This window comes from Phycodurus eques, chromosome 23 (genome assembly GCF_024500275.1).
Source record: "Phycodurus eques isolate BA_2022a chromosome 23, UOR_Pequ_1.1, whole genome shotgun sequence".
Lineage (NCBI taxonomy): Eukaryota > Metazoa > Chordata > Actinopteri > Syngnathiformes > Syngnathidae > Phycodurus > Phycodurus eques.
In genome coordinates this window covers 1,737,776-1,764,722 of record NC_084547.1, presented here as the reverse complement: position 1 = coordinate 1,764,722, position 26,947 = coordinate 1,737,776, and the positions used below count along the sequence as shown (strand labels likewise).

The 26,947-nt window shown below is 44.3% G+C and overlaps 3 protein-coding genes across 5 annotated transcripts in view; all 3 read right to left on the bottom strand.

Moving 5' to 3' along the window:
- Positions 1–134: 134 nt before the first annotated feature.
- LOC133397785 (protein Dok-7-like) lies at positions 135–13,004 on the bottom strand. Of its 3 annotated transcripts, XM_061669091.1 has the most exons (12): positions 12,918–13,004; positions 12,783–12,828; positions 12,019–12,249; positions 10,587–10,787; positions 9,908–10,027; positions 7,800–7,898; positions 6,896–7,581; positions 6,666–6,714; positions 4,766–4,854; positions 3,803–3,872; positions 2,908–3,087; positions 135–639 (listed from the first exon to the last, which is right to left on the bottom strand). In XM_061669091.1, exons 1-12 carry the CDS (start codon positions 12,969–12,971, stop codon positions 503–505), a joined length of 1,962 nt encoding a protein of 653 aa, XP_061525075.1. In that variant the 5' UTR covers positions 12,972–13,004; the 3' UTR covers positions 135–502. The 3 variants fall into 3 exon arrangements, with proteins under 3 accessions (XP_061525075.1, XP_061525076.1, XP_061525077.1); XM_061669092.1 differs by lacking the exons at positions 135–639; positions 2,908–3,087; positions 3,803–3,872; positions 4,766–4,854 and adding an exon at positions 6,011–6,293; XM_061669093.1 differs by lacking the exons at positions 135–639; positions 2,908–3,087; positions 3,803–3,872; positions 4,766–4,854 and adding an exon at positions 6,011–6,290.
- A 394-nt stretch (positions 13,005–13,398) lies between these two features.
- Positions 13,399–24,100, bottom strand: LOC133397796 (hepatocyte growth factor activator). The gene is made up of 14 exons (XM_061669108.1): positions 23,833–24,100; positions 23,693–23,744; positions 22,958–23,051; positions 22,697–22,770; positions 21,764–21,907; positions 21,141–21,272; positions 17,461–17,571; positions 17,054–17,228; positions 16,826–16,923; positions 16,411–16,675; positions 15,765–15,907; positions 15,472–15,612; positions 14,486–14,628; positions 13,399–13,729 (listed from the first exon to the last, which is right to left on the bottom strand). The coding sequence occupies exons 1-14, from the start codon at positions 23,881–23,883 to the stop codon at positions 13,556–13,558; spliced, it is 1,797 nt and encodes a 598-aa protein (XP_061525092.1). The 5' UTR covers positions 23,884–24,100; the 3' UTR covers positions 13,399–13,555.
- A 639-nt stretch (positions 24,101–24,739) lies between these two features.
- The window catches only part of rgs12a (regulator of G protein signaling 12a), a 29,504-nt gene continuing 27,296 nt past the window's right edge, over positions 24,740–26,947 (bottom strand). Inside the window, exon 18 of the mRNA XM_061669409.1 lies at positions 24,740–25,513. Coding sequence (XP_061525393.1) covers positions 25,245–25,513 — 269 coding nt within the window. The 3' untranslated portion in view covers positions 24,740–25,244. The remainder of the gene's footprint in view (positions 25,514–26,947) is intronic.

Sequence of the window (26,947 nt, the reverse complement as noted above, 5' to 3'; positions counted from 1 at the left end):
TCAACCGCTAACGCGTTTGTAGTAAATTTAAACCAAATTGTCTTGTAAGTGGCATCATCTGTGCAAAAACACACACAAACAAACAAACCAATTGTAAGTTTTTCTTCAGTTATTGTAACATTTTACTTGCATAATTTTGTATCCAGGTGATGTTCACGAGGGTGAAAGATGGAACACGTACAGGAGGAAGCAGCGGTGTCGTTAAAAATCATCATTTTACAAAACAAGAAATGGCAGCCTTGTATTTCGCTCATAGATGTACTGTATTGTACTGTACATGTATGGAGGGGTTATGTTTAGCAAACCACATCAATATCACAGGAATATGATCTATTTACAGATATAAAAAAAAAAAAAACAATTTTAGATTATTTTAAGTAGAAATGATTACATCTGCACACAGTATTAGGAATAATAGTACAAACTCTCGACTCCAAATTCTGAAAACAGCAGTACTTGTAAAATGAGGCTTTTTTGCTGTTTGCTTGTCTGGTCCTTGAGGTCAATGCGGCGTCCCCTTCCTTCTCCGCTCCAGAGTATGCAGGCCCTCCTGGCGACCCAGAGCATGCTGGGTACCCACCTTGTGAGCGGTCTCTGTGGCAGTGATGTCAATCTGGGCGTATTTGCTTGAACCCTTCCCTGTCCACGCACAGCACAGAGAGTACTCTCAGGACACAGTACATCATTGTCCTGTAATTCTTTTGGGGGGTAAATTAAACGCTTCCTAGCCTAAAACATGAAAACTGTTAAAACAAAAAACAAAACTGTATGAATTGTATGTTTAAGAGTTTAAAAGATGTTTGGAGTATAGAAAGTGTTTATAAGTGGAGTGTGGTCATTGCACTATTAGTCACTTTAAATTGCTTGAAGACTCGGCATGCTAGTGGTACACTTTCATTGCTCAATGACTCTCCACACTTGTTTTTTATGTTCTAAAGGTATATTTTGTCATAGTAGCTGTTTGCTACGATACTAGAGTGGCTCCAACTACCAAATTCCTTGTGTGTCTTGTAACATACTTGGCCAGTAAAGCTGATTCTGATGGTCGAGGTTAATAGGAATGTGGGGAAAATTAGTAAGAGTCTGGGATGGTTCATACAGGTTAAAAATACAACCCCAATTCCAATGAAGTTGGGACGTTGTGCTAAGCATAAATAGAAACAGAATACAATGATTTGCAAATCATATTCAACCTATATTTAATTGAATACACTACAAAGACAAGATATTTAATGTTCAAACTGACCAACGTTATTGTTTTTAGCAAATAATCATTAACTTAGAATTTTATGGTTTCAAAAAAGCTGGGACAGGTGGCAAAAAAAGACTGAGAAAGTTGAGGAATGCTCATCAAACACGTTTGGAACATCCCACAGATGAACAGGCTAATTGGGAACAGGTGGGTGTCATGATTGGGTATCAAAGGAGCTTCCCTGAATTGCTCAGTCATTCACAAGCGAAGATGGGGCGAGGTTCACCTCTTTGTGAACAAGCGCATGAGAAAATAGTCAAACAGTTTAAGGAGAATGTTCCTCAACGTACAATTGCAAGGAATCTAGGGATTTCATCGTCTACGGTCTATAATATCAAAACGTTCAGAGAATCTGGAGAAATCACTGCATGAAAACGGCAAGGCTGAAACCCAACATTGAATGCCCGTGACCTTCGATCCCTCAGGCGGCACTGCATCAAAAACCGACATCAATGTGGAAAGGATATCACCGCATGGGCTCAGGAACACTTCAGAAAACCAATATCAGTAAATACAGTTCGGTGCTACTTCCGTAAGTGCAACTTGAAACTCTACTATGCAAAGCAAAAGCCATTTATCAACAACACCCAGAAACGCCGCCGGCTTCTCTGGGCCCGAGCTCATCTAAGATGGACTAATGCAAAGTGGAAAACTGTTCCGTGGTCCGACGAGTCCACATTTCAAATTGTTTTGAAAATTGTGGACATCGTGTCCTCCGGGCCAAAGGGGAAAAGAACCATCTGGACTGTTATGGACGCAAAGTTCAAAAGCCAGCATCTGTGATGGTATGGGGCTGTGTTAGTGCCAATGGCATGGGTGACTTACACATCTGTGAAGGCACCATTAATGCTGAAAGGTACATGCAGGTTTTGGAGAAACGTATGCTGCCATCCAAGCAACGTATTTTTCATGGACGCCCCTGCTTATTTCCGCAAGACAATGCCAAACCACATTCTGCACGTGTTACAACAGCGTGGCTTCGTAGTAAAAGAGTGCGGGTACTAGACTGGCCTGCCTGCAGTCCAGACCTCTCTCCCATTGAAAATGTGTGGCGCATTCTGAAGCGTAGAATACGACAACAGAGACCCCGGACTGTTGAACAGCTGAAGCTGTTCCTCAAGCAAGAATGGGAAAGAATTCCACCTAGAAAGCTTCAACAATTAGTGTCCTTAGTTCCCAAACGTTTATTGAATGTTGCTAATAGAAATGGTGATGTCACACAGTGGTAAACATGACCCTGTCCCAGCTTTTTTGGAACGCGTTGCAGCCATAAAATTCTAAGTTGATGATTATTTGCTAAAAACAATAAAGTTTATCCGTTTGAACATTGAATATCTTGTCTTTGTAGTGTATTCAATTAAATATAGGTTGAAAATGATTTGCAAATCGTTGTATTCTGTTATTATTTATGTTTAACACAACGTCCCAACTTCATTGGAATTGGGGTTGTATAATTAATCAAGGAAGTATGTGGTCACTACATCGCAGAGTTCACCTATTGCGGGGGTTTGCCGGAACCTAACCTCAGCGATTACCACTTGTAACCCAAGACCTGAGACTGGTCTCGGTATCGATGGGTTTATAAGGATTCAGGTTTGGTTTAAGGCAGTGTGCACAGTCTGAAAGGCGGTTAAGGTAGTTTATTCCAGACGCACCTTTACTCTGTGCAGGCACCGGTACAACAGTTCCCCGGGTGCCAGGTTCCTGCAGTTCCAGCTCCATGTAGTTGAGCTGCTTCTTGGATGTGGGACTCACTGGAATATTGACGTACGTCACGCCGTCGCCGCGAGGCCTTTCGGCGAGTGAAGCCTCCGAGGGGTATGCCAACGGTGCCCCTGCGAGAGAAAACGGCAAGATGGCTCTGTCAAAGTGGCCATCGCATCGTTCCATTTTTACGGATATCTTGGAAGAAAACATTTGGACGCCCTTTTTTACAATATTCCTAAATCTTTTACAGCTTGGGAATTTTTGCCGACGGATGTTGTTTTAGCCTCTAACCTACCTCTGACTCACAGAAATAAAAAGGAGTATTGTTTGCGCAGAGGTGTTCTAACCGTTACATATGAATTCAAAGGTAGCCATTATCGGCAGCTCTGTAGCGAAGAGCCCAGGGGGACACTCTACGAGAGGCCATTAGACGCCGGCGGAGCCTTTTGGCGATGTCTAAAAGAAGCATTGAAACCTAATTGATCCTCGCAGAAGCGCGGTGATCTGTAATGGCCGCCATTACAGCGAGTGGCTTGTACCCACAGCAAGCATACATTGGCACAGCGTGGCGAAATGTCAACTGCTTTTGAGGGAAAAGCTGATCTAATGAGAGGCGCTGTTCAGAACTGAATAATAGCAATATCATAGTGTACCGTTTGTAAAATAGCATAATGGAACCACCGTTTTGGAACACATTTCCCAAAAGGAAATACTAGAAATAGAACTGATCTGTCTCAAAAACGTGTAAAAACAGACAAAATATCTCAAGTCTAAAATCCCATGCTTTGTGGTTCATTGTGAGTACCATGGTGGATACTCAACATCTAATGTGGTTATCCTTACCTTCCGTCTCTTGGAGCAACTTTTGCGGACCGCAGCCGAGCATCAGTTCGTACTTGCGTTTGTCGTCCACCTGCAAAACAAATACAACGAAATCAGTGCTTCTAAAAAAATTAAAAACTTTATAATGCTGTCACTATCAAATCTTAAAATAAATTCTCCTCTTGATTATTTATTGAATAACTGAATATTATCACCCCCCCCCCCCCCCCCCCAAAAAAAATTATTTTGTTTTTTAAACTTACATGCATTATATTCTCATTTATGAGGATTGACTTCTATCCTTGTTGGCACTGAGTGTATGGTATAAATTCAGTGTACAGAATTTGAGTAAACAAGATGCTAAATGCGAAACAGTTAGCAATCGCGATGACCATTTTAGGTCAAAATACGTTAACTACCATTCAGCGCATTCCATTCATGTTACATGTACATTACACGTATAAAAGTGTCTTAAAAATCACTTTCAGACGCTCCTCTGTCATTTTTTGGCAAATTTTACCAGTGGCCTAACATTGCGTCTGGCTGCAATAATTGTCATTGAACTCGTGTTCCTAACATGCAAATGCAAACATGGTTCCTGGCGGAGCTTCAAGCCAGATATTTTGCGTCGACCTATTTTTGAATTAGACCAAGTTATTCGATTTATTTTTATTTTTTTTCCACCAGTCCTAGAATTTTATGAACATCAAAGGACACTACCTGCAACTAAGTGCCAATATGAGCCATACTGCTTTACTACTACGACACAATCGCAGCTGCTCACTTAGCGCCAATTCACACCAAAAGTTATCAAGGCAATTTTTTTTTAACCCAGCCTACAAGATAATACGGCATGACACAGATTAGCTGTTTATAGCTGTTAAAATAATAATAATATTGCTTCAAACTCAATTAGTTCCACAGTTGGGGTGTGCGAGCAGTCGATAGCAGAAAAACCGATTAGCGCGTTTTCTTTCGGCCTACCTCTGAGTTTCTCTCTGTTGCTCGGCTCTCCATGATCTCATAAGCAGGATCAGCTTTGCGCCGCTCCTCTCTGCCACTGGGCCTTTTGTCTGGCGAGGGATGGGGGAGAAAAAAGGACTGAAACCTTAATTTTTCCGCAGCAGACTGTGATGCACGATTCCTGAAGTGAATAAGTATAATACAAAACAGCAGCATACTCTTAGCCTCGCACACACCCGTAGGTTTTCATCATGAGAGGATGAAGGAACGAACATACACAAGCTGCATGCAGGAGTGCATTTTTTCTTTTAATGCATAGTAGTGTTTTAAGTTACAAAAGTTACAAAGTTACAAAAGTTTTTTTTCTTTAAATCATCACATTACTAAAGTAAAGATAAAATGTGATATTTAGAAATAAAAAAGTATCCGAGGGTTTGCTTTGTTTCCAATATGTAGTGTTCTATTTTTATTTTATTTTATATGTACTGTTCTACATACAGAGTAGTGATTCATTTAACCTAATTTTCACTTTTAAACTCAGTGCATTTACGTCATTATTCAAGGTTGTCAGCACTTAGTTTATTAAAACAAAGTAACAGCATCAATGTATGCCCACCAATCACCTCAACAAAGAAGAGGGAAGTGACCGTGTTAATATCTGACGTTGCCCTGTCGATACTGTACCTTGAGAGATAACAATGCGATGTATCGCAATCGTGAATTTTCTTTCTCACCTCATAGACATCAGTGAAGCCTTCAACAAAAAATAGGGCAGGTACTATCAATCTGATGTTGTAGTATCGGTACAGGACTGTGATTTGTCACTGTCAATGTTAAGTATGAAAGAGACGACTGTAAGCAGTGGATCATGGACTGGACTGTAAACAAATGGAACTGGCAAAGCTTCAACATGAGCTTGTCAGCGGATCCAGAGCAAAAGGAAAGTGAAAGAAAAGGCAGGGCTTGGGGCGAAAAAATCCAAGACAAAAATCCAAGGCTCGGTCGGAGAGGAGAGAAGAGGGAAAAGGCTTCAAGGACGCGGAGGAAAAAAATGCCTCTTACCTTCACTGGTCAGAGACTGACCGTTCATCTCCTTATTTGGACCATCAGCCTGCAGCGCTTCATGAGCAGAGCCTTCTTCGTCTGTCATTTTCTTCAGGTGCAGCCCAGTTAGAAAGGTCTGCATACCGAAGATTCTGCTGTGGCGACGCACTTCGGCGGTGGCGGCCCACGGGTGCGGGCGGCAGTGCGCACCGCGACACTTGGAGCAGTTTTCGTAAATGATATCAGTTATTGGTGCACGGCTGCCGAGTGGCGGTGGGGGTTTGAGGTGTAACGCAGGGCTCATGGCTTCGTACAAGTTATGGCGGTTGGGATTCGATTCCTTGGTTACTCTGGGATAACGCAGGAACTGGGCTAAAAGACTGGCTAGTTTTCTCCTGCCCTTTTTTGGGCAGTTGTGACCCCTCACTTGTCCTGTCTGAGCTGTGGGCCGGGGCAACAATTCCGGCATTCCTTCTGCGCGGTGATTTGTCAACACTTTGATCTGCTGGATGGGAAATATCACTTGGGGCAAGCGGAAACACATTCTCATCAACAAAGCCTCTTGTCATCATGCAGGAGAAAACACGAGACAGGGTGCAAAAGTAGCTGTACAGTGAACCCTTGCATATTCGTGGTTAGGCATTCACAAATTCACCCATTCATTACTTTTTTGCTCCCTTTGTTGGCATCTGGTTGTTGTCAAGGATGTACTGTATGTTAAAGTGAGTCGAGGAGTTTCATTTAGACACAATTACGGCTTTGCCGCCATCTCTAAGCAATTACAAAGCTTCTGGGGGGAGCGTCAATTACGGGAATTTTCGGTCCCTATCCCCAACGAATAGTGGGGGTTCACTGTATATCCGGCGATTACACCTACCTGGTAACGTGGGATTCGCCGCACCACTTGCAGGGTTAAGGGTCGTCCCCTGTTGAAATGATGTGAAACATTAGAATTCACAACGATCACTTGCAGAATCAGAATCATCTTCATTGGCCAAGTATGTAGAAAAATCAAAACGGCCTTCTAAAGACTCGAAAGTGAAGTCCTTTCACTAACTATGGCATGACCTACAGGAGTTTCATGGCAAAAATCAATGACAACCTCACCTGAAGTCCACCGCATACAGAGCAGATGGTCACTATGGTTTTGGTTGTGCAGGACTCTGGGCTCTCACTAGAGGCTGTCCCCCTTGTTTTTCTGCTGTGTGAGCTTGCTGTGGTTTTGAGGTGACCCTCAGATCCCCCTTTTAAAGCCTTGGTTTCAGGGTCAGGAGAGTCCTTAGCTAAACAAGGGTACTCCTGTACCAGACTCTTGGGAGTATCGTACACATACCTAAGGGAGGTTGGTACTTTGTACTCGTGTCCTGAAACATTGGGGCAAGAACAAGGGCTCAGGTCTTGAGCCAAGTGGGGAGGCAGGCTAAAAACTGACCCAAAGTCATCACCACCGCTAATGTCCAGACTTCCTGTGTATGAGGAGAAACTTCCAGAGTAAGAGGAATGGCTACCGGTGGCAATACCGCTGTCTAAGGAGCTCTGGCGACCGATTTCCTGTAGCTGCCTAGGGTCTTTGACTCTCGAACCACTCCCGCAGTCCTGGTCGGCCAACTGCTTTTCCACACTTGCCACTTTGGTGCCCACAACGTTGTTGTCCACGGGGTTGCTGCCAGATTCGGTCCAAATGGCTAAACGGCTGGAAACGCTGCCGTCCGATTGGCTAGTGTCTGAGGTGTCTGAGGAACCAGATATGCTCCGGTCGTCGCCCCCAGGGGACGCGCAGTACATGGACGATGCTGCAAACAGGACATGTTTTAAGGGTGTTTAATCTTAAGATCGTATATAATGCAGCATCAGGTTGCAAGCTGCGTAATAACAGCGATAAATCACCAGAGTGAGTGAAGAAAGACCGACAGGCTTAGTTTGTATTGTGATGGACTGTTCAACAGCAGAATCACTGTGGGTGGAACCAACAAAGGAAAGGCAAGGAATGGTCAGGAACAGGAACATGTACCTGTGCTGTTCCGATTGGAGAGCATACTCAGTCGCTTTTCCAGTTCCCGCGTCTCATGGTTCAGCCTCTCCTCAGAATTGGTCTGACTGGTGCTAGGATCTTTCAAAGAGAATGACGACCAGGTGTTAGCTGGCAGGCTACGTTCTTGTTAATGGAAAAGGAAGTCCAGATTCTACGGACTGGACTCTGGGGTTGGAGTAACGCTATATTATGTATATTATATTATTATAACGCTATATTATATTACTATACTATATTATGACATGAAGGTATGAAATTACCTACTATGACGGAAAACGCTTTTTTTGAGCAACTTCAAACCTTTGCTAACTTACAGTTACTTTCCAACTACAGTGAACCATCTCAATACAACAACCGCGTGACTCCATCCGACCCAAAGCATATGCAGGAGTTTTCCGCAGATTTCTGTGATATAACGGGGATTTTTTGTGACAGTCAAGTAGCTTGATCCCACACAAATGTCAGCGATATAGCAGGGCAGCAGTAGACGAAGCCCAATAAAGGGGAGGAACACTTTCATTTATCTTTTTCAAACCAGCGCCGGCTGTAATCAATATGCACAACATCGATTGAATTACCACAAAAACTCCCCTAGTCTTTGAGGATTAAGGCTTTGAGGCCACATGTGCAAGTAGCATGTCCTTGGAGAGGGTCACACGGTGCGTTTGTGCAACGCGACATGGTTTATTAATAGTACTTTAAGCGTTTAACGGGACTGCGTGACCATGTGAACAACTCTTTTATCGTCTTTTTAGTCTGAAACGTCATTTTTATTTCATTTTTTTTAATTTTACTTTTGCACAACACACACACACACACACACCAGTGCTGTTTTTATTTCGTTCCCCAACACGTAGTTTATATTTAGTACAGAGCGATCTAGCGGTTTCGCTAATTTAATTACATAGATTTTTCTAAAAACAGATGGTACTATTAAAAATTTGAATCGCAAATGCAATAAAGGCCCAAATAGGACCCTAGTAACAAATATGAGGCTGCAAATGGAAATGTGTTCATATAAATATATGAATAAAATTGCATCACTGGTCTGTTATGATTTAATTAATTGAGACGAGGGGGCATGCGCTACCCACCAAGTGGACCCTATCGCGAAATGCTGTGGCTCAGGGTACATGGATGCCTCAAGTGATTAGGAGGCTTTGTCTGCTCCGCTTGTGTCAACCCCTCGCTTCTATTTATTCTCCGACGGGAATAGTGTGCGCTTAAGCGGACAGATATGCGAAAATGAAGAATATCCACAAGCCCCCGCAGGTGACCCAAACACATTGACTGTGATGTCGGCAAGAACATTGGCTGTTGGAAATTGGAGAGGTGTTAAAAGTGCACAGAAGGAGAGCGGCGTTAAATGTGGTGTTAAAATACAAATGAGCTGGGTTGGCAGACTTTAAACTTGTGCATTGTAATGGAAATCTACTGTAGCAGACGGCGACATGCGATCACATGATAATGTTGTTGTCTTTAGACTGGGTGAAGCAGCATGTAGTTCTGTGTCCAAGGTTTTTATTTTGTACTCTCTGGTCCCAAGAGTAACCAAACAGCCAATTTCAAGAGCAGCTGCCTTTAGCAACACTTCTTCCAGTTGAAAGCTTTACTCTGGAAGTTTATTCAAGTTTGGTTAACGTTTATACCAACAAACTGAGCAGGATTTATGTAAAATGATAGATAAAACAATTTGTTTGTGATTTTACAGTTCATTTTCACGAATCATAAGTCGACTAAGCATCCTGGAGCGGAATGTGTTGGACCTTGGAGCTTCTAACTGCCAACTGAATTTGCTGCTGCAACAAGTTAGCCAACCTCGAGGTTGAGACAGCCACGTCGACTTCAGTCGGGGCTTAGGGCAGCCATTCAAATTGCCACTGAAGATTAGCCAATTATTTTTTAACAAAGCAGCTGCCAGTAATAATTTAGTGACATAAAATCAGTTCCAACCACTGTGGAGTCCCTCTCGCTCATTCTGACAAAAACGGTTGCACTCGAGGAAGGGAGCACACCGAGTAGGGGCTCCAGTGTGTGGGATGTGCCTATTGTCTGCTGGAGCGGCATTTAACACCTCCACGACTGACCTGGCAGGATGGGCTGCAGGCCGAAGGGGCCCTTGGTAGGGGAGACGCCTCGGACAATGCAGTCAAACAAAAAGCTTATCTGCTCGCTCTCGGAAGATGTGAGCAGGAAAACGCCAGCCCCTGCAGAGTACAGGTGGAAAACTGTTTGGGACAATAACATATTTGGACAGCTTCTGCAACATTTTGACCGTTTTCCTACAAATATAACATGGCACATCACGAGAACAACCTCAGTTTTTCTTGGAATACTTTCTACAACATTGTGGACCACCTCTCTCTGACCTCTCTGTGACAACAAACCTGTCACCCATAAAAGGTCCTTGTGTCAACTGTCCCGGAGACCACCCACCCCGTCAAGGCATGGCCCTTCATCATACTCCTGACACTTCCCTGCATAGTCTGCTCCACTCGATTCAAGAAAGTAATTATCTAGTCCAGTATTCATTGCTATTATGAATAAATATTATAATAAAGCTGAAGTGGTCTGCTTGTTCAAACTATGCCTCACCAGAAACATGTATTGCTAAGACAATAAAACCGAGCCAATGAATGACTCATGCCTGTGGGGGTTGTTTTTTTGTCAGGACTGAATCATTCACTGTAAAACGTTTATGCCAGCAGATGTTCTCCATTGTCCTTAAACCAGAGCAACTAAAACAACTTCTGCAAAGGGACTTACAGTAACCACAGCGTGTTCCTCCCTCAAATACAAATCCATTTGGTACGGGCCCATATCTGCGCAGGTCCGGAAGGTTCCAGTGGCCCACGACGACGGGGGGTGCGTCCCGGACGAGAGCTAGCAAGTTGTTGCACAAGTGGAGGGTCGCTGGTCCGCTTTCTAACTTCGTCCCCGCCAAGACTCCGACGCCGAACCTGTGAACTGGGCCCGACAAAAAAATGAATACATAAAAAAATTGTCGAAAATAACATAAGCGGCCCAATCAGAGTCATTATAGTGCAGTCTGGCTTCCATGTGCCAGTTTATACTCCCTCCATCTGGGAATGAGTTTTACTGGAATGGTGTGTGATTCTTGTGAAGTTGTTGTTGGACAGACTGCAAGCACTTTTTCCTGACTTTGATCGCACAATTACATCAGCGTGACATAAACATCCGTCTCCATTTGTCTGCTTCTTGTCCTTGCTGTGAATATGAGAAAATGTCAAGCTCTTGAATAAAAGGCTTGGCACACCCACAAACAGGCAGGTGACATTTCTGCTGGCCATGACGTAATCCACTCAGTGGCATTAAGCGGTCGACTGCACGCACAAAAGACTGGATGGTCCCCGAATGTAATCATTAGTACCCGCCTTAACATTCACCTGGACTGTTGCCACCAGCTGAGGCGGCCATTCCTATTAGTGGCGCCTATGAGTTTCTTCCTTACGTAACATATACCATTTGTAAATACAACATTCAGTATTGTTAACTCCTGAATTTGATCTGCAAATGTTTCAACTTTCAACTTAAATCAACAGGTGCACTCTTGTTGACGCTTTAAACCTGATCTACCTGGTTTAGAACCTGCAACTAAGCAACAATTACATTCTTGTCATCTTGGAAACCTTAACCAGAAAGGTCTCATCCTACAACTAATCAGCAGGTGTGCTCATGCCAACACCCAAAGTTGACCTAGAGCGGTCCAGAGTGACTTACGATTGATGAGCAGTTGTGCTCTTGTTAACGCTGAAACCTGATCTACCAGGGTTAGAACCTGAGGTTTATCAACTATGTTCTTGTCAACCTCATCCAGAAAGGTCTGATCCTACAATTAATCGGCAGTTGTGCTCATGCCGACCGCTAAACTTGCTCTAGAAAAGTCCAAACTTATAATTAATGAGCAAGTTCGCTCTCATTAATGCTGAAACCTGATCTACCAGTGTAAGAGCCTGCAAATAATCAACTGTTACTTTCTGCTTGTCATGTCTGATCCTACAACTATTCAGCAAGTGTACTCTTGTTATCACTTAAACATGTAGAAAAGTCTGAAGAAGTAACAATCAGCAGATGCGTTCATGACGACTCCTAAAGGTGATCCAGAAAGGGCTGATCCTACGACCAATAAGCAGTTGCCTTTATTTGGACTCCTGAACAAGATCCAGAAAGGTCTCACCTTCTCCAAGGCTGTAGCGCAGACGGACTTCCCACGCCTGCAGAGTCTCCTTGTTGTCGAAACCCAGGAGAGCCGCCTGGGTCAGGCAGATAATTGCCAGCGTGAAGGACGCGCCCTCGCACCACCGACCGCTTTCAAGGCCGCAGATCTCCTCCAGAGTGACGCTGGCGCGCTCCTTGTTCCTGTCGACTTTGTCCGACTTGTCTTTGAAAACCAGCAACACGAGGCAATCTGGAGGCGTCAAAGGCGTGTTGAGTATGTGGAGCACGCAGTCTCGATCAATGTCAATTTACAACTACCGCTGACAGCTGCGATAACACGAACAGGAAAGAGCAGACCAGAGCCAAGTTGCATTTTTTTTCTGGAGAACGGAGTGGGCCACAATGCGTAACCAACACGTACATAAATCCAACTAATCGGCTAACAATAATTGACACTCCAAACTACCAAGTTTGAATATAAAATCAGAAAAAAAGTCAGAAAAATTATTCATGTCGAAAACAGTCCTACTTTTACAAGAAACATTTTTATCAGTGTGACAAAAACATAACGTTACGAATAACTGCAATTATATGAGAATAGTCGTCCTTTTCAAGATTAGTCGTATTATTATGAGAAGCAAAATCGGAAGAGATTTTAAAGTAATTCGTAAACAATTTTCAATTTTACGAGTAAATTATGACAACATTTACAAAGTTTGATCATAAAAATGAAGAATATGGAACATTGTCACACTATTGGTGTTTTCATTTATTTATTTTTACCTGCTACAGGCGATGGCTTTCGAAGAACGATCCACCTAGTTTTCCACTGTGAAAGACAAAACCAAAAAAATAAGTCTCGTGTCAATAAAAGTCAGCACCAACTTGAACCCTCCCAAAAATCAAATAAAGCTTTACCTTTTTTCCGTCTTTGAGTCTGGCGTATCCCTCCACGACAACCGAATCGGTCATCTTCAGTCATGGTTCCTGACAGCTGCACAGTTGGCTGCCCCAATGAGGTGGGTCACTTTCAAAATAGCTGCAGCGCCCTCGCTCGCTTGCTAAGCCAACACCCCCGCCCCCCTCCCCACACACACACCCCACCCCGCAGTCCCCGCCTTTGACAACAACAACAACAAGAGCAGCATGGAAAATGGTGCGACCACCCGAAGAAGCGCATACTTCGCATGCCAGTGCATCGTAAAAGCTTTAGCACAACTACCCAAACACTCACCTTGCTGTGCGTAGGTTAAAGTTGAAACTGTTTGAGTTTTGAATTTTAAATGTTGGAATATTACGAGATGGAATTTGTCATTTAAAGAGAATAATGTAGTATTATATCATATACAAAGACACATTTCTATCTTTACGATACAGTTGTGGTATGAGGAAAAACAAGTTGTCATTTTAAGAGTGATGTGGGTAAACGTTTACTCGTCATTTGTACGTAAAAGTTTTTATTCAGTCTCTAACTATTTCACAGTTGGAAAAAGGTCATTGGCAATCAACAACAAAACAAATACAGTACATTTATTAAACTATTCACAAATCTCCTTTCATGCCTTCTTGGCTTTCCGTCTGATGACAGAATTAATCCAGTCCATGTAGTTGGGCACTTTAGTGTAAACGCCCGGCTTTCCAGAGCGGCCGCAGCCCTCACCCCAGCTGATGATCCCATACAGGAAGTTGACGTCATCCTTCGCGCAGGCCAACGGACCCCCAGAGTCCCCCTGACGAAAAGTACAGGCAATAGCCGCGTTAGCGACGGGAATAGCGTCCCCGCAAAGAACAATCCTTTTGACACGTTGCTTTGTAATAGAAGATGCTAATTGCTAATCTCATGCTAATCACTAATCCAACCCTAATTGCTTAGTCTAGCGCTAAGTGCTCATCTAACACTTAAAAACAGAAAGTCGTAATGTCACGAGGAAATATTTGTAGTTTTAAGAGAATACAGTTATGTTTTCAATAATAATTAGTATTATGAGAATAAATTATTATTACGATATGTAATGCAGTGAACGCTCAACTATCTTTTTGCTCATTCTATAATGCTCTAAAAGTCACAAGATGGCGCCCAATCCCAGGCTAATATGAATTTTGTGATTGTTGTCAAGGAAGTCTGGATCATCTTTATATGTTGTGGAGAAGTTAAGTTTAGCTTGGGTTGTTATTGGTTACGGAGAGTCTTTGCTGCATATGTATGGTGAATTTTTTTCTAAATTAAATCATCTGTAGTTGATTTTTAAGGATAATGTAGTAAGATGTGTTTGAAATTACATTAGTGTTTTTGCGATTATAGTTTGTGGTATATTTATGTTTTTAAATTATCATAGGAAATAAAAATATTTGGGGGGGGTGTCAATTCCATATTTGCGGCAGGTCAAATTTGGGAATTTGAAGAAGACTTGTGTTCTTAACGTGAACCAAAAAAAAGGCATCTCTTCATTTTACAGATGTCAGCTTTACAGATGTCACCCTCTTACCTGGCAAGCATCCACACAGCCGTTGAGGCCAGCGCAAAGCATGTCTGAAGTGACGTGGTTGCCGTACACCGCTGGCCTCCTGCAGATGTCATTATGGATCAGCCTCACTCCCGCCTCCTGCAGGCTGGAATAAGTATCTGCCCCTGTAAAGAAAAGAAAAAATGTAGACGATAGTAATCCCGCTGTATCTTTAACATATCCGACATGCGTTCATGACTCCGTTCATGCAAGACTCGACCTTGTCGAGGTAGTGAATTCCAATTCAAAACTTCACATTCACCGGCGAGTCTTTGTCTTCAACTCAAAAGCTGTGCTGATCTCTAGTCTTAAGCGATGCGATGCTGCCATCTACAGTGATTTGTTTGTCATAACAGGGTTTAAAAACCTGAATTTGACAGATAAGCTAGGTGAGACCCGCTTCAACGCCTATACGTTGAAAAACTTATATTGACGTCTATATACGTTGGTGGCAGTAAATGGTTGGATTTGATGGTGACAAATAAATCTTAAGAATAAGAAGAAGATGCAAAGAAGGTCCCCAACTTATCTCTCTAATTGTTGTTGTTTGCAAAGAGCAGAGAGAATAGATGCTTGTGGGTATTGTCGTATACTCCTGTATATGTTGCTGCTCTGTGTGCATTTCCATTAGCCTGTCTATGGTGTTTTGCGTTATATCTTAACATTAAGCTAGTGGGGGGTGACAAATTATACAGCTTGAAGCAAGCACGCTTTACCTCTTTGGAGGAACAGTGTGAGTGAGATAGTGAGAACGCGTGCTAAGGACTACTTTAAAGAAGTGTCTATTAATCTTTAAATGTGCTAAAAGTGTGGGATGTGTGTAAAACTATAAAAAACATGTTCTTATATGGTCTGTACTGACTGAACATTTTAGGTGTTCAAATACATTTACAATGTGTGAGGGTCATTTATGTTTGTATAGCCTCATGATTATTATTATTATTATTATTATTATTATTATTACTTACTTTCATGCATGTGTCCCCAGCCACTGATGGAGCAGCAGTAGCTGTCCGGGAAGGCCATGCCTTTGTCGGGGAGACAAATGGGCCTGATGAAGGGCGTCCTCTGCACGCAGCGGCCATCTTGCTTCTTCAATTTGATGAGAACTGGCCCATCGGCGGTCACGAAAAAAAACAAAACGGTAAACTTTATTTTGTTTCTTTGCATCGGGACGCAGCTGCTGCGTGACGCGCAGCTGTGCACGCACACGAGCTCATTTAGTTTATGTGACTCATCGCTGTGTGTGTGTGGTGATCACCGATGTCGTGGAGCGTCGGGTTTCTGAACATGGAGAACTGTTTGGGGAAGATGTACTTGTCCACTCCGAACGTACGTGTGTCGGGACCGCTGACGTTGAAGTGGTGCTGGCCCAGCACCATGCGAATTTGCGACATCAGGGGGCTGCATCAAACACGTGCGAGTCACCAAAAGTCAAACACTCTGTACGTTGGGGTTATGGTTGAAAAGGGGTGGAACATTTCTGGTCAATTTCCAGAAACTTTGCTGGAATGTATCCAAAGTTTGCAAGTACCTCAAATTTTGGCTCCCAAGCAATTAGACCTAACGCGCAAAATTTGTAGGTCGGGGCACTCGTGAGTCAAGGTGCCGCTATACTTAATTTGACGCAGGATTATGCAGGATATTTAAGTCAGTTTCCGGGTGTGTTTTGCTAGTTGAAGTAGCAAGTAACAATTAACAACTACGTTTTTCTCTGTCCGACCAATAAGAGGACAGTAAAATGCTAGCTGACCCGGTCAAATAAATTTTAAATGTAATTTGTTAAAGACAACCCTGACTTCCCACCACTGACCCCGAAGGGCTCGACACCACCGACACGCCTTCCAATGAGGAAATCAGGATCATTTCCTAGCGGGCGACGTGTTTTCCGAAAGACGGTGACATACTTGCGGAAGAAGCAGTGCGCCGCCGAGACGACCCAGCAAGATTCAATCAAGGTCCCGGCGCAGAAGTCCGACTGTCCGATGTAAATGGCCACCAGCCACGGGTGGCTGCCCGGCATAGCCGAGGTCCCTCCCATGATCCTTCCCCTGGCAACGTTCACCCTCTTCTTGTGTTTTGTCCCACACACCGACTTCTTGGCCGGCACGGACCGGTCCGAGTCGCCCAATACGGGCAGCTTGTTGAACGTGCTCATCCTACGAGAAGACGCTATGTAAAAAATGCGTTAGTTGTGATTTTGTCTGCAGTGTGTTCATTTTCATGCTAAAAATTACAATGTAGTGATTTAAAAAAAAAAAAAAAAAAATAAAATAAAAAATACAATTTCGTGACTGTATTTTTTCCTGTCTGTGTACTCACACACTGGCATCTTGCAGGAGGGCACCGTGCAGTACTCCCAGGAGATGGCGCCCTTGCTCACAGTGTAACACCATGGCATCTTGTCTCCATCAGGATTCCTGCAAACACAGGCATGGTCTATGATTCAGTTTCTCATATTTTGTACTAACATGCCATAAACATATTGTGAGCGGTGTCAAGCCGAGCCAGTTGGCAGGGCCCCGCCGCGTATGCACACGACGTACACACCTGCAGTAGGCATGCTCCCCGAGCCCCCTGAGGGGCGCGGCAGTCACCGTGCCCAGGTGGAGCTCGTCGTATAGCAGGTCCGAGTTCCACGGCAAACAGCGGGCACCAGACGCCGTCGTGGATGCCACGCCTCGGTAGCTCATGCCACGGCTGTTGTAGCACTCGCTTTCTGGCTCTGTTTTTCCAGTTCCAAGAATATCGTCAATGTACAATAATAGGGACCAAGCTCTGCCAAGAATAGTAATAATAGCTAGCTTGCTATGGCTACACCCCAAAAATACAGCTTGCTTTCAGATAGTCCGCTCACATGGCCGCTTTAGAGCGCCTCTTTGTCGGCCCTGAGTGCGTGCATATTACAGAAAGACTGCATGAGGGGGAGGAGTGGGAAAAAAAGTCTTTGTACTCACTGAAGCTACAGTGCGGTCCGCTGTAGCCGTGTCTGCAGTTACACACCTCCTTGCCAGTGGCTGTGATCATCCGACACGTTCCGTCATTCTGACACGGGTTCGAGCGGCACGCTATTGCATAAAAGTGTGTGGTGTCATTGTTGCATCACTAGATTAAATACGATGGTAACAGGTGAAACATTTCTGGATAATATTGCTGGAGTTTTTCCAATCCTGATACCTAGCTAACCAACAAAAAAAATCAGCGGTTAGCAAAGCAAATATGGCACTCTATAATATTGTACTTTTATAAAAACAAAGAGTAATAACACAATTAAATACAATGTAAAGCATCAAACACCGGTCGTCCCCGGGGTCTCCGATCGGTGGGACGTGCCTGGAACACCTGACCAGGGAGGCGTCCGGGAGGCATTCGAATCAGACTCCCCAGCCACCGCATCTGGCTCCTCTCGATGTGGAGGAGCAGCGGCTCTACTCCGAGATCCTCCCGGATGACCGAGCTTCTCACCCTATCTCTAAGGGAGAGCGCGGACACCCTGCGGAGGAAACTCATTTCGGCCGCTTATATCCGGGATCTTATTCTTTCGGCCACGACCCGCAGCTCGTGACCATAGGTGAAGGTAGGAACGTAGATCGACCTGTAAATTGAGAGCTTCGACTTTCGGCTTAGCACCTTCTTTACCACAACGGACCGGTACAAAGTCCTGCAGATGCTGCACCGATCCGCCTGTCGATCTCCCGTTCCATTCTTCCCTCACTTGTGAACAAGACCCCAAAATACTTGAACTCCTCCACTTGGGGCACGATCTCATCCCCGACCTGGACAGGGCACGCCACCCTTTTTTGACTGAGGACCATGGTCTCAGATTTGGAGGTGCTGATTCTCATTCCAGCCGCTTCACACTCGGCTGTTAACTGCTTCAGTGAGAGTTGGAGATCACGGCTTGATGAAGCCAACAGAACCACATCATCTGCAAAAAGCAGAGATGCAATACTGAGGCCACCAAACCAGACCCCCTCTATGCCACGGCTGCGCCATGAAATTCTGTCCATAAAAGTTATGAACAGAATCGGTGACAAAGGGCAGCCTTGGCGGAGTCCAACCCTCACCGAAAACGAGTCCGACCTACTGCCGGATATGCGGACCAGACTACAGGGACCGAACAGCCCGTATCAGGGGGTTCGGTACCCCATACTCCCGAAACACGGGGGTGCACATGGACGCGCGGCACAGGACCCCCTGAAGGACATGGTCGAATGCCTTCTCCAAGTCCACAAAACACATGTAGACTGGTTGGGCAAACTCCGATGCACCCTCGAGGATCCTGCCGAGGGTGCAGAGCTGGTACACTGTTCCACGGCCAGGACGAAAATCACACTGCTCCTCCTGAATCTGAGATTAGACTTCCCGACGGACCTCCTCTCCAGCACCCCTGAATAGACCTTGCCAGGGAGGCTGAGGAGTGTGATACCCCTGTAGTTGGAACACACCCTCCAGTCCCCCTTGTGAAAATAGGGGGACGACCACCCCAGTCTGCCAATCCAGAGGCACTGTCCCCTATGTCCATGCGATGTTGCAGAGGCGTGTAAACTAGGACAGCCCCACAACATCCAGAGCTCTGGGCGAATCTCATCTACCCCCAAGGCCTTGCCACCGAGGAGCTTTTTAACCACCTCAGTGACCTCAACCCCAGAGATAGGAGAGCACGCCTCAGAGACCCCAGACTCTGCTTCCTCATGGGAAGGCGTGTCCGTGGACTTGAGGAGGTCTTCGAAGTATTCTCCCCACCGACTCACAATGTCCTGAGTCGAGGTCAGCAGCCCCCCCATCCCCACTATACACAGTGTTGATGGTGCACTGCTTCCCCCTCCTGAGACGCCGGATAGTGGACCAGAATTTCCCGGAAGCCGTCCGGAAGTCGTTCTCCATGGCCTCACTGAACTACTCCCATACCTGAGTTTTTGCTTCAGCGACCACCAAAGCTGCATTCCGCTTGGCCAGCCGGTACCCATCAGCTGCCTCAGGAGTCCCACAGGCCAAAAAGGCCCGATAGGACTCCTCCTCACCGTTGGTGTCCACCAACGGGTTCGGGGATTGCCGCCACGACAGGCACCGACTACCTTACAGCCACAGCTCCAGTCGGCCGCCTCAGGAATGGTCCACTCGGACTCGATGTCCCTCGCCTCCCCCGGGACATGAGCAAAGTTCTGTCGGAGGTGGGAGTTGAAACTCCTTCTGACAGGGGATTCCGCCAGACGTTCCCAGCAGACCCTCACAATACGTTTGGGCCTGCCACGTCGGACCAGCATCTTCCCCCAACGTCGGAGCCAACTCACCCACAAGGTGGTGATCAGTTGACAACTACGCCCCTCTCTTCACCCGAGTGTCCAAGACATGTGGCCGCAAGTCCGATAACACAACCACAAAGTCGATCATCGAACTGCGACCGAGGGTGTCCTGGTGCCAAGTGCATGTATGGACACCCTTATGCTTGACCATGGTGACAATCCGTGATGAGCACGGAAGTCCAATAACAGAACACCGCTCGGGTTCTGATCGGGGGTGGGAGGGTGTTCCTCCCAATCACGCAATTCCAGGTCTCCCCCGCCTGTGTGGAATTTGCATGTTCTCCCGGTGCCTGCGTGGGTTTTCTCCGGGAACTCCTGTTTCCTCCCACATCCCAAAAACATGCATGGTAGGTTAATTGAAGACTCTGAATTGCCCGTAGGCGTGAATGTGAGTGTGAATAGTTGTTTGTTTATATGTGCCCTGTGATTGGCTGGCAACCAGTTCAGGGTGTACCCCGCCTCCTACCCGATGATAGCTGGGATAGGCTCCAGCACTCCCGTGACCCTTGTGAGGATAAACAGCTCAGAAAATGGAGGGATGGAGTATTCTAAGATTATCTGTCTACGCGTTCCACCGTTTGATTTCAGATATCCGTTGCTTCAAGGGTTGTAAGATTGCAACTCTCGATGTTAACCGTTGGTATGTAAATAGCATTTTCCTTTTTTGTTAGCTTAGCATAAAGCTAGCGGGGACAGTTCTTAAGCAAATGTAGATTGCTTGGTCTAACTACACGAGGTGTAAGCCTCGCTTTTGAAGAGTATTTTTTTTGAAGAGTATTACTTTTGAAGAGTATTTCACAATTTGCCAAATTACTTTTTGTTAAGAAGTCAATTGAACTGAGTTCACCGTCTCCAGATAGTGCTCGTTAGTACGTATCTCAAGGCACCACTGTATTTCAGTACTCATACATTTTTGTCGGGCAGTGTGTCATAAAATGTTTGTTATGTCAAATATATGCCTTGGCTCAGTTAAAGCTTGAGAATTGGCCATGAAAAGTGTCTGCGAGGGCCTGTTCAATGCCACTTGCTGCTTTAATCAGGGGACCCTTTTCTCCCAGAAGTTTGGCTTGGGGATGCGTGAAAGTGCCATTTTGCTCTAAATACCCAAGCACCCCCCCCCCCCCACCCACCTGTAGGTGTGTCGCAAAATACCATTCCTTAGTCACCATGAGTCATATAATCTGACTTTTCTTCCATAGTGATCAAAGGAAGGGTGTGGGGCCTGTTAAATATCGTGGCTAGGAGGTGGCTTCATTTGATATGTGCTACTGTAGGTGTCTGTACCGGAAGCAAACAAGACAGACTCGTCGACCGCATCACGTGAGCCTTACGCGTGTAGCGGGCTCGCTGGCACTCGATTTTGCCGCCGACGCACGTGCACTGTTCCACGTTGCGGAGGTGAATGCGGCCCCAAGACTCTCCGGCGTCATAATGGTGCAGGTGTACGGTTTCGTAGCACTGTTCTAAAAACAAAACAACAACAACAAAAACTCAGCAGAGGCAACAAAGGTGAATGAAACAAAAGAAACCTGACTGTGCAGTTTTGGACTACAGCGGACCTCCGCATATACACTGTTCAGCACCCGCGGATTCACCTAATAGTGGATTTTTTTTTTTTTTTTGGGAGGAACCATACCCCGAAACGGTTATCGATGATATATCCCCCACTTATTCCAGAAATTTTTGGTCTTAAAATTATTATTTTTTCCAATCCAGTAATGATGGGCATAAGTTATCCGTGGATTTTTGCGGGGTCCACTGTCCTTTCTATTCCATAGTGTACATTTTCTATATATTAAAGAGCAAGTGTGCAACTGTGTGCGCATCTAATTTTCTGTTCTAGCACAGCACCGTACCCGTTTGAACATGTTGGTACACTGGTACGCCTTTTGACTTTTTAGCGTGTATGTCGTAGATGTAAGTACGGCAAGATTACCACACGCGGCGTACTCACTGTGCTCGCACAGCCGTCCGGAAAAGCCCTCAGGACAGGAGCACTCGAACGCCAGCCCGCTAGCGACGAGCATGCAGGTGCCGCCGTTTTGACACGGCGGCACCCGACACGGATTGGTGATCCTTCGAGCCGTGTGGACAGAGACTGGGGGGGGGGAAAAAAAGCTGGCTAATTAATGTCCACACATTCACTGCCATTGACGTCTTTACAAGTCAAATATCCATGTTAAATGGGAGGGCTGGCAAAGCATAAGTTAATGCCTTTCTGTGACACTTCCAGTCTCCCTGTTGCAATCTGCTGATGCCACAAAAAGCTCAGTGGCCACTACTTAGCGATACACAGACTGGAGGGCATTGAAGGTAGTATCAAATTTCCCATTCAGGAATTTGTGCGAAAAGTACTGAAGTGTTGAACAGTTGAAAAAGTTTTTAAAATGTGAAATCAATTTATGACTTTATGCAGTCTCACTGTATCGTGGATCTTTAAATCCAACATGTAATTTGATATCGCAGATTTCTGGCGATACCGCACATTTTGCGGTGGTCCCACACCGACTGTTACTGCAGAATCACGTAGGAAAGAGTGCGTAAAAGACAGAATGTCCAAAATTTGGAATTACTTCACACTTAAAAAAAGTAACGGTTCCCCAAAAAAATTTGAAATCCCACTTTTCATTCAGTCACAGATACTACAGTGTAGACTGTGATGATGGCAACCACAATTGGATGAAAATTATACCTGCATTCCAGATTCGTATTTTGTATGCAAAATAAATCTTTAATCGATTACTCTATGATTGGTATAACATTCATTTTAAAAAATATTCAATAGCTCCAGCCCAAATTTCAGGTGTTTATAAGGCTATAGAAAAGGTTAATAATATTGTGGGGAGGATAAAGCTTGAAAATATGTATAAATAATAAAATATTTTACCGTTTGGCTGTCTTCGCTGTGGCGCACAGAAGCCCCACTTTCGGTCCCGGTCAAAATTAGACGTAAGAGAGCACCTGTGAGAAGATTTAAAAAAAAAAAAAAAAAAAAACAAACAAATTTACAATGCACTTCTGAAGCACTTTCAATACAGATTCCAGTACAGCGCCATCAGAAGGTTGCCATGTATATTTAATACATGAGCAGCAATTCACAGTGGTACACATAAAGATTATGGCGCTCTGGGCTATTTTGAGGACTCACCACGGTCTCGAGGCGAGGACGGTGATGCAGTGATGATGAATTCTTCCGCCCTGACGAAATGGAAGCACGCATTCTTTGCCGGATGTGGTGACAACTTTGAACGGTGGGGGAGAAAAAAATATTGTTTAATGCAAACGGTTGACTCTCAGCATTCTCACTATATACTGTATATATATATTGAACGCTTGAAACTCAGCATTCCCACTGTGCATTCTTTGTTTTGACAATGTCACCAGTTGGAAAACTTGAAACTTTCATCATTTCCAAAGTTAATTTTTTTGGGAGGGGACAGCAGTGTGAACACTTGACTCTCAGCATTCTCACTATATTCTGGCAAGGGCGGTAGTACGATTTCTTGACTCTCAGCTCTCAGTATCTACAAAAGGTTTTTTTTTAGTCTTAGTGTGAATGCTTGTCTCACGGCATTTCCACAATATTGTGACAATATGTGAATGCTTGACTCTCAGCATTCTCACCATGTATTTTTTAAACAGGTTTTAATGCTTGTCTCTCAGCATTCCCACATTATTGTGACAATATGTGAATGCTTGACTCTCAGCCTTCTTTCTCACCATGTATTTCTTTTCAAAAGCGTGAATCCTGTCTGTCGGAGTTCCCACAACGTTGTGACAATAGTTTGAACGCTTGACTCTAAGCACTCTCACTATTTTCTGACAAGAGCAACAGTGAGAACGCTTGTCTCTCAGCTCCGAAATGCATGAACGTTGCCTGTACCTTTTTCACTCTTTGCGTGTGGCTCTTTGGAGATAACGGTCTCCTGCAGAAGCTGAAAACAAATCCAAGTGTGCACTTTTTCATACAAAACTTTCACATTTATAATTGTTTTTCTTTTTTTTAATGTGTGTTATACTTACCCCCTGGGTGCCGAGAAGAAATGGAAGAAAAAGTAACAACCCGTATGTCATGGTGGAGGTATGCACCAATGCGCCGTGGGGAGAGGGGGAAAAAAAAAAGCTGCTGTCACGTCATGTGTTTCAAGCGTCTCGTTGCGCTTTTATGCACATGGACCCCTGCAAGTATTATCCTGCCCCGCCACGTTGAGTAAAAGCCCTTTCGTCATTGGGCTTGTCTATGTCCTGGCGTATTCCAACGCCTCCCTCCTGCCCGGTGCTTCCCCCGCAGACGCCCCGCGCACTCTGCCTTGCCTCAACGAACGTCAGGCCCCCATCACAACCCTGTACGCAGGGGGCGTGGAGGGGAGGGTGTGGTATAAATAAAAAGTATAAATCAATGCGTTACTTGGTTGGAACGTAAGATTTAATGACAAATTTTATTTGTCATTATTGCCTCAACCCCTGCGCCAAGGAAACTTTTTTTTTGGGAGCATGCTTTGTGGACATTCCTGCAGTGACATGCATGCTGTGTCAAGAATGAAAAAAAAAAAAAACTCCCATTATCCAACTGCAAATTTCCACCAGCTGCCATCATGGCCCGGTCCAAGCTCACCCTACAAAAAAACGAGAGTTGCACCACTTAAGCAACTTGTTGATCTTTTTTTTTTTTTAACTCTGCAGGAAAGAAGTAGTAATTTGACAAACAACTCAAATAAGGACTGACAGCCATCGAAGATTTGTTTTTTTTAATCGACAACTTCAACCACAGGAACAGAAAGTACAGGAAATATTCAACCATCATAAATCAACACAGGAAGCACAAAGGAGGAAATCATTTGTTGTCCAAATTCAGCCTAAAAAAAGGAATATTTTATTTTCAATTATATTTCAAGTACAATGAGATTTTTTTTAAATTTATTCGGGGGGGAAAAGTACAATAAAAATATTTTATTTGAGGAAATATGGTTGAGAAAAAAAAATATTTAAGAACTTTGGTCAAAAATGTATCATTTTAAATGGAATAATTATGTTTTGGGAAAACAAACTTTAAAGAAGCAGAAAGTATCAAATAAAACCAAAAATTATTTTCAAATCCAAATTCAAAAATTACTAGAGTTCTGATGAAGTCCTCAGAGGGACATTTTAAATAAGAGAAACTGATACAAACACACAAAAAAGTATATGCTGTATTAGAATTTTAGTAAAAGCCATTTTTCATGGCTTTTACTCAAATTTCAAGTGATACCAAAAACACAAAATACCACGAAAAGTACCAGAGTACACCAGAATTGGAATGTACAATATCCATCATTTAATAGAGGGAAGGCATTGACAACTTTGTACATGCAGTTGTTTGAGTCCTTCCCTCAGGGTTTTCAAAGTGCAGCAGTGGATTGGAGGTTGGGCGGGTGAGGGGGGCCGCCGGGGGTCCGTTAGACGACGGTGGCCTTAAAGAGGTCCGCCTTACAGTCCGGCTCGTCCGGGCGAGCTCCGCCGTGAGGCGTCTGCTGGGCGTTCCTCATCCGGCTCTGGCAATGGCGTAGCTCGGCGACGTAGCCCTGGAAGCTCAGGCTGAGCTCCGACTCCTCCCCCTGGGTGGAGTCGGGCGGCGCGCCCTCCTCCAGGTGCACCCCCTCCACGTCCATCACTTCTTTCGCGGAAGCTTCTTTCTCACCAGGAGCTCTGGTGTCGCAGCTGGCGCCTGAAGACGAAAAAGAAGGGAACACTTAAGATGAGTTATACACACGACAACAAGACAATAAAAAACCCTTACAACTAGGGCGGGGGGGGGGATCGAATAACTCGGCTAAGTCGACTTCAAAAATAGGTCGATGCAAAATTTCTGCCTCGAAATTCTGCCCGGAACCATGTTTGCGCCTCTCGAACCAATGTTTCACACAGACATTTATTGCAGACGGACGGATAGTTGGGCCACGGATAAACTTTGCCAAACAAACGACGTAGGAGCGTCTCTCAGTGATTTTTCAGAAACTGTTCGATGTGTAATGTACATATAACATGACTTATGAGTGAGCTGAATGATACCGTACCACTCAGGAATTCTGACAAACAATAATTAACTGGGGAAAAAAATTCCAGGAGCGTCTTTAGTGACAAAATTTCCAAATGAAAGACTAGCCTTGACATTTTTTGACTACATCAGCTCACCATTAATTGTTATTGAACCTTGCTATTTTTGCTATTTTTTTGCTTTTGTTCAGAATGAGATCAAAACTGCTGGGGGGCGGAATTGAAACCTTTTGAGCGATCAAGGACTAGCCTTAATTTTGCCGTCTTACAACATCAGTTAAAGTAAAGTTTGCTTTACTGTAGTACAGTTCGGAAATAGGCCAAAACTATCGGGGAGAACAAATGTGCCTCTAAAAAAAAAAAAAAAAAAAAATCGTATTTCAAATCACTATCATGTACAAATTTAGTGACACTATTTCCAAAAGGACTAGCTTTAACGTTCCCATTGTACAATGTTAGGTCACAAAGTATTGTTTTTTAATTTGAACTATTCTTTGCTCTCGTACAATTCGGAAGTAGACCAAAACTATTGGGGGGAAAATGTGTATCTTAAATTGCCCAAAACTTTGGAATTCAAACTACCATTATGCACGTTTTTAGCGATATTTGTTCAGAAAGTAGGACTAACCTCCGTCTTTTGTCATCAGTTAACAATGTCTTATTTTTTTCTTCGGAATCAGACGAAAGTTATCAGAAAAAAACGTAGGCGCCTGAGCTGCCGTCATGCACATTTTTTGAGATCCTAATCCCAAAAGACGGACAAGCCTTCTGGTTTCCATCTTTCGTCATCAGTTAGCAATTTATTGTTTTTTAAACGTTACAATTTTTACTGTTGACCAATTTGAAATTGGAGCAAAAGCGTGTGGAAAATGTGCTTGACTTGACTTGTGCATCATCCGACAGCCTTGCGCAATGGTGGCCAGCTGCCGTAGAAGAAATTGTTTCCCCTGGGAATCACTTAGCAAATAGTCAGTGATTCCGTGCCGCTTCAGTGCTGATGTAAACACAGCCTCCGAGCTCCAACAGCTGAGCTCCTTCAAGAAGAAAAAAACCCCCCAAAAAACAGAATGACATAATGTGCTGGGATTGAGTAACAACCGCACCA

Excerpts from the sequence above, each read along its gene's own strand:
- LOC133397785 (XM_061669091.1), bottom strand. The coding sequence starts at position 12,971 with ATGACCGATTCGGTTGTCGTGGAGGGATACGCCAGACTCAAAGACGGA. Across the intron at positions 6,715-6,895 it reads CTGTATGCGGTGGACTTCAG|GGGACGACCCTTAACCCTGC; the intron begins GTGAGGTTGTCA and ends TCATTTCAACAG. Across the intron at positions 4,855-6,665 it reads GGCGAATCCCACGTTACCAG|ACAAAAGGCCCAGTGGCAGA; the intron begins GTAGGTGTAATC and ends ATCCCTCGCCAG.
- LOC133397796 (XM_061669108.1), bottom strand. The coding sequence starts at position 23,883 with ATGACATACGGGTTGTTACTTTTTCTTCCATTTCTTCTCGGCACCCAG. Across the intron at positions 15,908-16,410 it reads GCGCACTGCTTCTTCCGCAA|CCCCCTGATGTCGCAAATTC; the intron begins GTATGTCACCGT and ends TGTTTGATGCAG. Across the intron at positions 13,730-14,485 it reads GCTGTGTGGATGCTTGCCAG|GGGGACTCTGGGGGTCCGTT; the intron begins GTAAGAGGGTGA and ends ACTTTTCGTCAG.